The 14,718-nt window shown below is 34.4% G+C and overlaps 1 protein-coding gene across 1 annotated transcript; it reads left to right on the forward strand.

Moving 5' to 3' along the window:
* The first annotated feature begins 1,597 nt into the window (after positions 1 to 1,597).
* LOC145333239 (uncharacterized) lies at positions 1,598 to 14,250 on the forward strand. Its single transcript, XM_080178376.1, has 5 exons — positions 1,598 to 2,132; positions 4,499 to 4,628; positions 5,215 to 5,276; positions 12,850 to 12,994; positions 14,158 to 14,250. The coding sequence occupies exons 1-5, from the start codon at positions 2,011 to 2,013 to the stop codon at positions 14,248 to 14,250; spliced, it is 552 nt and encodes a 183-aa protein (XP_080034502.1). The 5' UTR covers positions 1,598 to 2,010.
* The last annotated feature ends 468 nt before the right edge of the window (positions 14,251 to 14,718 follow it).

Raw genomic sequence — 14,718 nt, forward strand, 5'->3', positions numbered from 1 at the left:
GGTTCAGGGGATCTTAAGCTTTATCCGGATCAACAGGCGTACAAATATCGTTCTACTTTTGTATTATAGACTAATGGCTTGGCCCCTAGAGGTATTTGAGTTGGTGGAGAGTTGAATTCGACCCCCACATATTTTATTTGAGTTTAAAAAGAAAAAGTAAAAACAAATCCATGTGTTTTTTTTTGGGGGGGGGGAATAGACCACCTAACATTTTTACTTTTATTATGAAAAGCTACCATTTTAAGGAGGACCATATCGGTTCAGCGATTAGCGGTATCCTTCGGTTCAGACAGAAACGCAGAGACAGATCCTGTTACTTTAATATAAGTACTAGCGGCTTCGTCCCTAGCCTCTAGGGGCTTTGCCCCATGAGGTAGTTTTTTAACAAATAAAAAAAATACAAAATTCTGGTGTCGGAACCATACTCTTCCCCCCAATTTTTTTTTTTTTTTGAGGGGGGGGACGGGTGTCCCACCCCCCAAGAAAATTGCTTAAAACCACCACAGGACCAATAGGTATATACCCTGAAAAGTAGAATTCGATCGTTTCAGTGGTTACCGAGATCTTAAGAGACAGACGGACGGACAGACAGACGGACGGACGGACAGACAGACAGACAGACAGACAGACAGACGGACAGACGGACAGACGGACAGACGGACGGACAGACAGACAGACGGACGGACGGACGGACAGACATCAAGCTACTTTGTATTATAGATTAAAGTCTGGAAACATTGTCTCGACTCCAAAACTAGAAATGATGGGAGGGAACTTTAAAATGGTTATAATCGCACCCCTCCCTAATACCCCCTCCCCCCCCCCCCCCCAATCTTATGTCATCATAATCTCACTTTCCTCTCCCCTCCCGGATGTCGGCAACTCCTAAACAGTATGGCTTCGAAACCTATTAATATCCGCTGGATTAGAATCAAACGATATGCTTTAATAAACTTTTACAAGAATTGTAGAGTAAATTGTAATTTTCAACTTAAACAATAACTTTTATCGACCTTTTTGCGTCGTTTTTTAGGTCTCTTTGTGTAAAACAAGTCCATATAAAAACCATTATATACCAAAATTATTTTACCAAAGTCTTTGTGTTTTGATTTTATAAGGGAGGTTGGGTTAGGACGTTGTATGTAAAATTAGTCTTCCCCCTAACTCCTATGTATTAAGTTCTGGCTTAACCATTTTGGGAGAAAAAGGGTCGTAGATTGATTAAACCATCATTATTTCCTCCCTCCCTGATTTAATTCATTTTTAATTTTCTCTATCTGCCTCTCCTCCCTCCTTCTCTCTCTCTCTCTCTCTCTCTCTCTCTCTCTCTCTCTCTCTCTCTCTCTCTCTCTCTCTCTCTCTCTCTCTCTCTCTCTCTCTCTCTCTCTTACTTCCTCTTTCCTGTTGCTCTAAATTTCTTATCATTAAATACATATATTTAATGTATATAATATGTTTTACCAATAATTTTCTATCTACCTGCTATTTTATTAGTATCATTTCAGGGGAGGGGATTATAACAGATTTTTAATTTTGTAGATTTTAAAATAATAGTTTTAAAAATTTTAATAATTTAATAAAAAAATGTTCAAAATTATTTTTTGAAATCTACGAAATGTTGCCACCCCCTTGCGTAATTACCTGCGACTATGGAAGTGGCTTGAAACTGCCTTAATACGAACAAGTATGGGGCTAGTTTCATAGTTATCACTCGTGTTGAATGACAGCACGATTACGGGCCATCTAAGTTACAAGTATTTTGTGATTATATAAAGAAAATGCCTATAAACCCAATTATTTAAAGGAAGGCAGGTAAACTAAACGCAATAATAACAAAACACAACAACATTTCCGCCAATTCAAGACACCACGGATTTAATCCAATCCTTCGTCTGTTTTTTTTTGTTAAAAAGTGTTTTTTTTTAATAAAAAGGATTAATTATAAGTGTTTTATCTAAAAAAAATGGTTATTATTGTGAAAAAGTTATCCTAAAGATGTGATTTGAAATCATGGCTAAAATTAAATGTTATTGTTTTATAACTTTATGGTGTTTACAAGTGATCTTAGTGACTAGCCAAGATAATAATAGCAATGATAGTTCTCAAGTTATAGAAACACATTATAGTGGAAGGTATGTATAATAGTTATTTATCGTATTATAGACAGCTTTCCCTGGATACTATAATGAAAAATTATAAGATTTAAACCAGTTTTGTTAGCCCTGATAAGCCTAAGACCGTGTCTAACAAAACTGGTATCAATTGTATAACTTTTATTTTATATACGTGGAAAATTGTTTCTAATACAATGCTAGACATGATGTTGTATGGATGAGAACTGGTTCTAATTCTGCGGATATTAATCGGTTTCAAAGCTATACTGGAAATAATATTATAGCATGAACAATTATGTCGATAAGTATCACAGCAATAACTTTATTAGTAAATTAACTGCTGAATATGGCATACTAGCTATATCCTTATATAAAAGTAACAGTATGTCTGTGAGTCTATCAGTACCGATGGATCTCTCTATCCACTGAACCTTCACAGTGAAGCTACTCATAGGTCCAGGGCAGGTTTATAACTATTTTGGGGGAGAATACCACCACCAATATCCAAAGAGAAATCTTTCCTGTAAAAAATGCCCCTTTAAAATTACTAAAATTTTCAATTTCAAAATTAGAAGTGGAAGGTCTTCTTGATGATGATGATTTGTATGTTTGTCTGTTTGTAGCAAAGCATCTTAATTTATCATCATACTCATATAAAATTAATACTTCTTATAACAATTTTTGTATATATGTAGACACAGTACTAAAATACATAATTTCTATATTTCATAGATGATGATGGAACATGGAGCTTTATTTTTGATTTTTCACATGTTTTCATCTTATTTTATATTTTATATTTGAGAATTTAAATTTTTTTTCTTCTAAAGATACCAATTTTCTAGTATAAGACATGAATATTTTACATGAGGGTTGACTCCCCTCTTCCCCCCTCTTTTTTTTTGAAAATTTCTTTTGATATTTATTCTAGCAAAATTTTTACGTATTTGTATTAGTTTAAATGATTCTCTTCAGTCATTAAATTCACACAATTATTACTATAAATTAGAGCATAGGCGTCCAAGGGGGGGGGGGGGGTAATGGGCCATTTGGCACCTCCAAAATTTTGTGAACAATACCCCCCCCAAAAAAAATTACCCCTACGATTTTGGGGGGGTATTTACCCCCCCCCCAAAATAAATGTTCTTTAAAAAATTTTTTTTGGGGGGGGTATTTACCCCCCCCCAAATTGAATGTTCTTAAAAAAAAAATTTTACTGTCCAACCAGTTAAAACAGTTCTTAACCATGATAACAAAAAATTTAATAGTTTGATCATGTTTTATTTGCTTGGGCTTTTATAAGGGCTAAAACCATCCCGGGGATCTATGATGTAATTGTAAAGCACTGAAGATTCCATAAAATAGATACCTAACTAAATTAAATATTTCATTAAATAATGAAAAAGAATTTCTATAGGCGATTTCTTTTGGGAGGATGTCAGGGTGTCTCAAAACTAGTTATAAAACTTACCAGGACCTATAAGACGCTTCACTTTAAAGTAAAATCATATTGGTTCATTGGTTAGTGAGTTAATTATTGTATTTTTATGTTCTAAAGAATGAGATACTACTATATATTTGAATAGTAGTGGCGCCCTTAGCATCTAAGAACTCGTGTTTTCTAAAGGGTAAAAAGGGAGGAGAAAAATAGCCTAAAACCACTCAAAGGATTGACCTATAATAGTGTGGAACCATCATGGGATCTATGTGAAGCTTTCCTAAAAAGGAGAACTCAGTATTAAAAGTAATGAAATCTGAAGCTATTGTCAATAAACCTTACTTACTACTTTATGTTATAAGATAGTACTTATTAACTTAATAGATTAGGTAGGTGCTTTTTTTACATAATTAAATTACCCCCCCCCCCCAAATTTTACCCCCGGGGTAAATTAGTTTGGGGGGGGGTAATTACCCCCCCCCAACAGATTTGGGGGGAGTATTTACCCCCCCCAACAGACTTTAGGGGGGGTAATTACCCCCCCCCAATCAAATTTTACCCCCGGGGTAAAAATTTTTTGGGGGGGGGGGGGAAATTTCGGCGCGCTTCGCGCGCCATTTTACCCACCCCAAACACGAATTACCCCCCCCCCTAAAATTTTTTACCCACCCCTGAAAAAAAAGCTTGGACGCCCCTGAATTAGAGACAAATACGCTTTAAAATCAATAGGCATATTGATTAAACCTTTAAATGAATGAAAAAATATTGATTAATTTGTTATATCTAATCCTTTTTGTAAAGAGCTATTTCTATTAGAACATAATGATACTTTACATTCGCACCTCAATACTTCTAAGTTTGTTACGTAAAAATTAAGCAGATTTTTGTCTTAAAATACTAAAAAATCAAAAAAAATCAACTAAATAACTTACACTTTCATTTTTAGGAAATACCCGGAACGCTCATATGACCGCCCGGCAGCTACAAATGCGCGCCCTCCTCCCAGCCAATCAGGAGAGAGTAATGTGGTAGCGCCCAGCCAATCACAAGACACCAATCCGGATGGTGGCCAACAGGCACAGAAAACTATATAATAGTTATTAATCGCATCGTATTGTAAACAGCTTTCCGGGGATATAAAAGTGTACAATCTTATAATTGTACATTTTATATTACTAGAAAAATGGATACAATACAATACAAAACATGATTTTTCACTATGGCTTAGAACTGGTTCTGATCCAGCGGATATTAATCGGTTTCGAAGCCTTACTGAAAAATAAAAGACAGTCTTTGAAATTGTTTTCGTTTGCGTCCTTAACCTCTAGAGATATTATCAAAGAGAAAAAGTTAATTTTTTGAATATGTAAGTATGGAAGATCAGGGATTTAAAGGGATAAGACAATGGCCGATAAATTGATGTACATCCCAAATCATGATACACAAAATTACTCCTTAAGTAGATTACATTTAACACTTGAAACGTTCGGACACTTAACTTCATGAACCACCAATCAAAGTCCCCAAAGTTGTTAAGCCAACGAATAAGAAAACGTTATTATAAGACTTTGGGAACTTGTATAATAAACAGCTCATTGTCCTCTCTCTCTGAAGTAGTATATATCTACCTGTCTACTGGTCTAAATTTTTCTATGTGGCTAGGCAAGACAGGCAGACTATCCAAGTCAGTTCTTCAACCCTGAAAATAATCCAGTTCAACAAAGGTAGGTTTAGTTAATAATGTACAAGGTAGTAGGGGATAAGACAAAAGTGATGAACAAAAATACCCCTAACCTAAAATTTTCTTTTATCCTATTCTATTATGAAAAGTACTAAGCTTTTTTGTCTGTAGCGAAGGATCTCGCTAACCACTGAACCGATTTGGTTCTCTTTTAGAGGGAAGCTTTGTATAGGCCCTGAGATGGTTTTAGGCTATTTTATTTTTATAAAAAGTCTTGGTATGGTTTTAGGCTATTCTTAAGTCCTTGCATATCCTTTCGAATATATAGTCCATATGTGATAGGGGCGCAGCAACTAGTTGTGTATAACATTAAATTGTTTTTTGTCTGTAGCGAAGGAGCTCGCTAACCACTGAACCGATATGGTTCTCTTTTAGATGGAAGCTTTGTATTGGCCCTCAGATAGTTTTAGGCTATTTTATTTGCATAGTCCCGGGGATGTTTTTAAGTCATTTTGTTTTCGAGATTTTGGTCTCAAGATATTTTCTCATCCATTCCCCTTTCCAATACTGAGACCCCAGATGCTGGGGGTGCAGCCACTAGCTATAAATAAACCTATAGATGCCTATTTTTAGTAATCAAACAAATGTTTAAAACCCTGAAGGTCAATATAATTTTCAATCTAGTGTTCCCACTTGATCATACTTGGTTTTATATTCCAAGCTTGACACAATGTTGTAATGAACTTAATTGCTTCGCTTTCGCGAGGCTCCAAAAAATGGTTACTTTTTAGGGCATAGCCGCTAGAATAATTTGATTAAATTATATAAAGTAACAGGATGTCTGTCTGTGTGTGTTGTACAGAGAAAGAGGTAACTTTACTGTCTGATTAAAATTTTAAGCATAACATAATGTTCCAAAAAAATAATCGAAATAATTTTTATTAAATTGTTTGTTTTAATAAAATTTGATGTTTTGGTTCAAAAATAATCCGTATTGGTCTAAATTTATGTCACAAGTAGTAAAATTTTTAGAATATTAATTTAAATTTGAGACGCCTAGCGGAGAAATAAATAACTACATATAATACAAATTTAGTTGAAAAAATATTTTATATCAACAAATGCTACAAAATCTCTCTCTCTCTCTCTTTATCTCTCTCTCACACACTCTCTCTCTTTATCTCTCTCTCACACACTCTCTCTCTTTATCTCTCTCTCTCTCCCTCTTTCTTCCTCTTTCTTCTCTCTCTCTCTCTCTCTCTCTCTCTCTCTCTCTCTCTCTCTCTCTCTCTCTCTCTCTCTCTCTCTCTCTCTCTCTCTCTCTCTCTCTCTCTCTCTCTCTCTCTCTCTCTCTCTCTCTCTCTCTCTCTCTCTCTCTCTCTCTCTCTCCCTCTTTCTCTCTCTCTCTCTCACTGTATCTCTCTTTCACTCTCTATCTCTCTCCTTCCCTCTCTCTCCTTCTCTCTCTCCTTCTCTCTCTCTCCTTCTCTCTCCTTCTCTCTCTGTCCTTCTCTCTCTCCTTCTCTCTCTCCTTCTCTCTCTCCTTCTCTCTCTCCTTCTCTCTCTCTCTCTCTCCCTCTCTCTCTCCCTCTCTCTCTCCCTCTCTCTCTCTCTCTCTCTCTCTCTCTCTCTCTCTCTCTCTCTCTCTCTCTCTCTTTCTCTCCTCTCTCTCTCACTCACTCCTTCTTTCTCTCTCTCTCTTTCTCTCTCGCTTTTAAAATTCAACAAGTTGCGTCGGGAATATCAACACAGCTAAGTCACCACACTGAGCAGAAAGCAATTTGCTAACAGATGCAAAAGGTCCCTAAGGTAGTTGTAAGAATATACATCTAAACTATAAATCTATTTTCTCTCTCACTCTCTCTTTTTCTTTCGCTGACAATGGCCACATAGACTACAAAGAGCTGAAATATCATGCATTTCTATTGTTGGAAATATTAATTCCTAATCTATTGTCCTATCTCTGAAAACTAAATATTTTCCTCCTCTGGAATTGAATTATCTACTATTATATATTATGTACAGAAATATCAGAGATTATAAAGGATGTGACAATAGACCACAAAAACACCCCCCCCCCCCCCATTAAAATGAATATTAAAACCTTTAATGAGAGTAATATTATTGGTGGAGTAGTCTGGATACTTCCACTTGTCAGAACCCAACAAGTAATAATGTTCTCAAAAGTATTTAATAGCGAATAGCAGAACGAGTATATATAATTTAGGGGATATAGAATTACAGTCCATTGTCCCCTCCCCTCTCTGAGAAATGCACATTTCTTACAAAATTTTTTTTTACAAAAAATAGTGGATTACTTACATGTTATATGACATATATCTATAATACAAAGTAGAACGATGTCTGTCTGTCTGTTTGTTTGATCCGAAGGATCTTGCTAACCGCTGAACCGATCGGGTTCTCCTTTACAGGGTAGCTTGCTTCTCATAGGTCCCGGGAAGGTTTATAACTATTTTTTAGGGGGTGGGACACCTCTAACCCCCCCCCTAAAAAAAAAATTATTTTTAAAAATCTAAAACACGAAAAATTAGTTTGATAAAACCGCTTGGGGCAAAGCCGCTAGTATTCTTAAATAGCATTAATCCTATGATACGAAACACCATAGATTTTGCAGTCCCCTTCATCTCCCTAAGAATACAGGGCCTTTAGATGATAGTGGCGCAGCCTCTAATATGTTAAAAGGATGAGTTTTATTTTTTCTCTGTTTTAATTTTAGATTTTTTCTATTCTTGATAAAATTTCTTATTAGCAATAATCTTTTCTGTTTAACCTAATAATAATTTCTGCTTTCAGAGAAAATATATCCGAATGTAAACCTCTTTTTTAATACATCTATTTTTCTTATTTAATATAATTTACACTACAAAGAGTTCTTTTTAGCCTAGGAAAAATTGCAACTATTATCATCCCTACTTTTATTCAATATACATATATGTATGTAAATACTACGTCATCTGTTTTATTAAAGAAAAAGAAGAGACGAGGTAGTGGTTTAAATAACTGTATTTTCACGGGGCGGGGACCCTGTGCCGAATTTCAATTGGGTCTTTAAATATCAGCCAATAGCGTCGTAAATATTAATACCTCCTAGGTCGCTACAAAAGAGCAGGAAGCAATTTGTTAGCTGACGAAACAGGTCCCCACTACTTGGGCCAGGTAGTTGTATGGATTATACATCTATTATCTGTTTAATCGGATGGGTAGAATGCTTTGGCCCATAACCAGATGAAATATATTATCAAACACAGTTACAGACAAAGGCTATGAAATCAAAAGTTTAAACTGACCAAGCTAATTTTGCTTGATTCACTTCATTAAGAGATGCGATTGATAATGAAGATTTTTTTCTTTGAAAAATATTTCGTTATGAAGCAGCAGTTGTTACTACAAAAAAATAAGAGATAAATGTCTCCTTCCTCTCTGATAATAAGCATAAATTATAACATTATATAAGTATTTTTATCACATTTTACCTTATTTATATTCATTTATTGTGCGAATTTCCTTTGATATTTTTAGCATAATTCTATTTCCTTTTATTATCTGATATTATTTTATTAGCAATGCTACTCCCAAAATTGTATAAAAATTAAACAGCCTTAAACCAACCTGGGACCTATAAGAAGCTTCACTCGAAAGGAGAACCATATCGGTTCAGCGGTTAGTGAGATCCTTCGCTACAGACAAAAAAAAGCATACTACTTTATATAATAGGATATATGTGGATATATTGGCAGGGGAAGATGGAGGGGATATGGGGTAAAGGGGGTTGATGGGGGTAATCGTCATTGTAGCCTGCTGTGATTATCGCTTAATTAGAGTTCATGAAAATATGGTGCAACATCCAAGTAATAATATATCGATTATTACTTCTTTATTTATACCTATTTGTAAATATAAAGGCTTCCAATTATCAAAATATTTTTTAAATTTTTTAAAATTTTTTTAAAGGTTTGGTTCTGTTAAACTTTTCATGAAAAGGATACATAACGTCATAAATGCTGTTTGCTTATTATTAAATTATCCAATCTTATCTATTAAACTATATTTTCTATAAACCAATTTTAGTAAAATATGCTGCTTTGTTAATAATGACGTGTTTACGGTGGTTTTTCATTGATTAAATGGTTGCTTTTTATGCATGTTTATTTATCATAACCAAAAAAGTGAAAATAGCATTGTATCCGGTTTTAATTCTATTAGTCTTTGGGTAAATGGCATATTTTCGAATATTTGGATGTCAGTCTACCTGTCTCTCTGTTGCAAAAGATCTCAGCAATGGCTGTTGTTAGGTTTTTATTTAGAATTTTTGAGAAAATGTTTTAAACGTTATTTATTCCATAAAAAAATTATTTATGAAGCTTTCTTTAGGTTAGGTTAAGTAAGGATTCGACGAGCCCCACTGGGATAGCACCCTGTAGGGATACTATAAGAGTTTGATTCCCCGGGAAAAAAATGTATTGTCCAGGTTATAATTTACCACATTGTATGATAACTAATAAAGAGGTTAGCCACATTCAATTTACTTAATTAAACCTTTAGTACAACTTTATATTGATTTTACCAATAAACTTATACATACATATATTCATTATCAAATACGTTTATTTAACAAGAACGATTATAACCATTAACAATAAATTTATAAGTAAATATACATGTAAATTCAGACAACTTCCTGATCCAAGAGGTGGAGACCCTTTTCGTCTGCTAGCAAATTGCTTTCTGTTTTTTTCGGCTGTGTTTCTATTTCCGACGCTATTAGCTTATTTTATAGACCCTATACATAATCGGAACAGGCTCCCCGCCCTGTAGAAAGAGTTACATATAGCTTATGCCTCCTAAATTCTTTTACTTTAATCCAATAACATGAATAAATCAATAAGAACTATATAAAATTTAAGAAATTAAAACTGACTTCTATTGCAACATAATATACAATGTTATATGCAAAGCATCCTTATCATCAAGTCCTAAAATTTATTTTGTATCTATGCAATTTTGCAACAAATTTACTTTAAATATTGTTTAGATTTTTACATTAACATCCAGCTAAACTGCAAGACTGAAGAGGGTGCCATGTTTACCGAAATATTTTTCAATAAATAACTAAGAGACTTTTTCAATCAGTGAATTTATCTAATACATTTATTTTCAGTTCTGACACTCAAGAAGTGTTAATATTCGTCTGTCCCACGTTTTTAGAGCTTCGCTTTTATGTATGTTAAGTCATTCTTGTTTTCTTTTCAAAGACAATCTATCAATCTTTTTATTGATAGATTGATTAAAAATAAGAAATTTTAATAAAGAAGATGGAGTTTTGTCATTTGTTTTAAGTGAAGAATTATTTCATTTCATTTTGGTATGGTGACCATATTTAGTAGCGTAGCTACTTTGTATATCTACCTAAGATGTCAGTACCAACGCTATAGATGTCTAGCTTTTTATCCTATTTTAGTAAGGTTTTTTTGTCTGAAGCTAAAGATCTTTAAAATTACTGAACTGATTGAGTTTATCTTTTTAGGGAATCATAGCTTAGGTTCTGGGATGTTTTTAGGCTATGTTGTTAATATATAGAATAACCGACACCGATTAATATCCGTTGAATTAGAACAAGTGCTCATCCATTCTAGGGTCATAACATACATTTTTTTTATTTTGATATCCGCGGAAAGCTGTCTATAATAGATATGTATAAAGCTTCCTAAAAAAATATAAAAAGTTTCCTTATTAGATTTAATGTTTGGACATCATTATCTTATATCGGTTGAAACGCACCCTTTTGCCTTAAGCCATTTAGAGTTGGGACAGATTGAAATTTTATTCAAATTCCACTATTTTCATCATTGATAGTTTTCAGACATTTTTTGTCAATATTATTTAAAGCAAGGTTTTTTTTACATTAAAAGTCGGTCCATGCAATGTATATTATTTTTTGGATCTTACACCCTAGAGGGGAGGGAACATTGGGCTGTTTATTACACTAGTTCCCAATACTCAGTTTGGTACAATTTAAAAAGTAGATCAACTCTATAATCATGGCAAGAAAGTAGGTAGATCATTCTTACCATTCATAGACTTTGCACTTGGTTGACAAATGCTGTCGCAATTGTCAGATTATGATTACGCAACCTTCCCTAAGATGCCCTAGGGTTGAAAGGGGGGAGATTTGTAGGAAGTTAGGATTCTACAAATCAAGCAGCTCTAACTATGCTTTCCCTCATCCATGCTCCTCGTATGAGAGTGCCATTAATTAGGGTGGCTTAATATGGAACACCTGCTAACACTCAAGGCCAGGGTGATGAATAATTGAGTAGCTTCCACGAGAATTGCGGGTCAGCTTGTAATGTAACACAGAATACAATCAGCTGTGCGCGAAGCTTACCAATCCAAGATTGGCCAACGGATTCTCACTACCAGTCTCCGTGTGCATCTGAGTCCTAACTTCAGAGAATCAGGGCTACAACAACAACAACATTCTTACCATGCTGATTTGTTTTTGGTGTTTTTGACACTAATTTTACATATTTAATTATTAGAGTTTTGATTCCAGCTAAGAAGGATATGTTCGGCCAATACTGTTAATAATTCAATTAAGATAGAAGTTTTGTTGTGATTGTCTCTAACAATCTTATAATTTAGACTAGTGTCTTAGTCTCAAATATAAACCTGTTTGGATTCTTTGCATATATATATTTTATTTAAATAGAAATTACCATATTTTGGTAAGATTTAGTCTAGCAGCTATATTTTAAAACTAGCGGCTTCGCCCCTAGCCTCTAGGGGCTTTGCCCCTAGAAAAAAATAATTTCTGCACCAGCACCAGCAGCACCAGCTGCACCACCTGCACCAGCAGCACCAGCTGCACCAGCAGCACCAGGAGTATTTTTTTGGGGGGGGTAAATTTTCATTTTTGGGGGGGTTGGGGGTGTCCCACCCCCCAAGAAAATAGCTTAAAACCACCACAGGACCAGTAGGTATATTCCCTGAAGAGTAGAGCCCATTCGGTTCAGTGGTTACCGAGATCTTAAGCTTCAGACGGACAGACGGACAGACGGACAGACAGACGGACAGACATCGTTCTACTTTATTTTAAAATTGTAAACGGTTGATTTTTCTGAGGAATACAGGCGTATGCCGAGCCCTTGTTAAGCCAACATAGAGATAAAAAAAAACTTGGTGTCCAAATTCCCATGTTTTGTAAAATTACTTGATGTAAAGTAAAATGACATGACAGTTTTAGATCTATTTTTCTCAACTTCATGCACCAAAGAATTTCTTGAAAATTAAGAAAATTGTTACTTTTTTAACTGCGTGTTTATGTTTTTTTTTATAAGTTTGTTCCTCTCTCTCTAACATATCTCTCTTTATATATATTTTTCTTTATTTATCTCTCTATCTCTCTCTCTCCATCTATCTATCTATATATCTATTTCTCTCCCCTTCTCTCTATCTTTCTCTCTCTATTTTCTATTCTCTCTCTCTCTTTCTATCTCTTTATTTCTTTTTCCTGTACTTATATTCATTCCATTTTAACAAACTTACCTAACAAAAATAAGCATTGCAATGAAATAATTCCTATATTTTTTATTCAGATCTCCAACTCAAACAACAGAAGATATAAGAAACGCAGACCCGGGAGAAATTTTCAGAAAATTTGGACAACAGCTGAATGATCAGCAACAGCAAAACAACGGCGGAGGTTTTGGCGGTGGAAATTATGATAATAGAAACAATAATAGGGATATTTTTATCTTTAGTCATTTGGATGGAAAAGCAAAAAAGGACACAACCCAATCTGTCCCGATTTTGTATCACTTTGAAAAGTGCGATTCCAGTTACGTCATATACGTTTTGGGAAAGAAAAGGGAAGGGGAGAAGAAAATCTCTTCAAAAGAGATGGGAGAAAAGGGAAGAGATTTTCTTACCCCCTTCCCTTTTAATATGACGTCACAGGAATCGCACTTTTCAAAAGTTCGATACAAAATCGGGACAGATTGGGTTGTATCGCAAAAAAGTAATAATAAATCAAATGATAGGACAGCACAGACAAACAGACTTAGTATTAGTAAACAAGACAATTTTAGCAAGTTAGTATATATCTACTAGCGGCTACGCCCCTAGAGGCCTCTAGTGGCACTTTAAATGTTTTTGTTTGTTAAAGTCTACGATAATTCTTTATATTACGGATACCTCTTAATGTTACGTTGAAGTCTCTCAGATTTTAAGAAAATTTTCAATTTTTTTGTCATTTCTTTTGGGAGGGTGGTAGTACCCTCCCCCAAAATAGTTAAAAACCTTCCCAGGACATATGAGAATCTACCCTGTTAAGGAGAACCCGATCGGTTCAGCGGTTAGCGAGATCCTTCGGTACACACAGACAGACAAACATCCTGTTACTTTAGTATAAGGATTTGAATACGTTTCACAAAATTGAAATTAAAAATCTTAAAATCAATACCAGTTTTAGACCGGTCGTTTGGCCCCTCTGAGCTAATAAAACTAGTTTAACACTATAATTTTTTATTTTAATATCCGCGGAGAGCTGCCTATAATAATTTGCGATTAATATCTATCAAACACTGAATAGGATAGGTTCATTAAGTTATGGTTACATATTCTTTTTGAACCTAGTAATAGTGTCTAACTTTTTTTCTTTGTGACGTAACAAAAATCAATCTCTTTTTGGGGGGTTTCCTTTCCCACCTCCTCTCTCATCCTTCGATTTTTGTTACGTCACAAAGATAAAAAGTCAGACACTATTACTAGGTTCATTCTTTTTTATCTATATAAGGCTAAAGAAACCTTAACCCCGAGGCTATTTTATAGGATCTAGCATTTAAGTAGTAAGTTTGAGACCATTCCATCTAATAATGACAAGAATGAAAAATAATCAAAATTGCAGAGAAAATTCTCGGAACGAGGTGGATAAATATTCTGAATACAGAAATCTCACACTGGTCACTACACAAGCTCCACCTAGGAAATTAAATTAATTCAATGTAGCAGACAAGACATGTGTTATTATAATAATCAGGGATCTAAATGGATAAGACAATGGCCGATAAATTGTTTAGCCAACGAATAAGAAAACGTTTTTATAAAGCTTTTGGGACTAATGTAATAAACAGCCCAATGTCCCTGCCTCCCCATTATATGAAAAGTAATAAGTTTTTTTTTGTTTTGTTTTTCCTTTAATATCTCGCTAACTGCTGAACTGATATGGTTTTCCTTTACAGTGAAGCTTCCAATAGGTCCTACAGGGTCATTCAAGAGAAATGATTTTTTTTAAAACTTAATTATGCATAGAAATTAAAACAATTATGTAAAATCCTTTATATATTTGGAAAACCTATTATGAGACATTTATGTTTCAAATATTTGAAAATGATTATTTCAACAAATTATGTCCTAAAAACCGGTTTTTTCAAAGGCCATATTTTCGAAGATTTATTGATTTAAAG

This window comes from Acartia tonsa, chromosome 12, assembly GCF_053477335.1.
Source record: "Acartia tonsa isolate MP-2025a chromosome 12, ASM5347733v1, whole genome shotgun sequence".
Classification (NCBI taxonomy): domain Eukaryota; kingdom Metazoa; phylum Arthropoda; class Copepoda; order Calanoida; family Acartiidae; genus Acartia; species Acartia tonsa.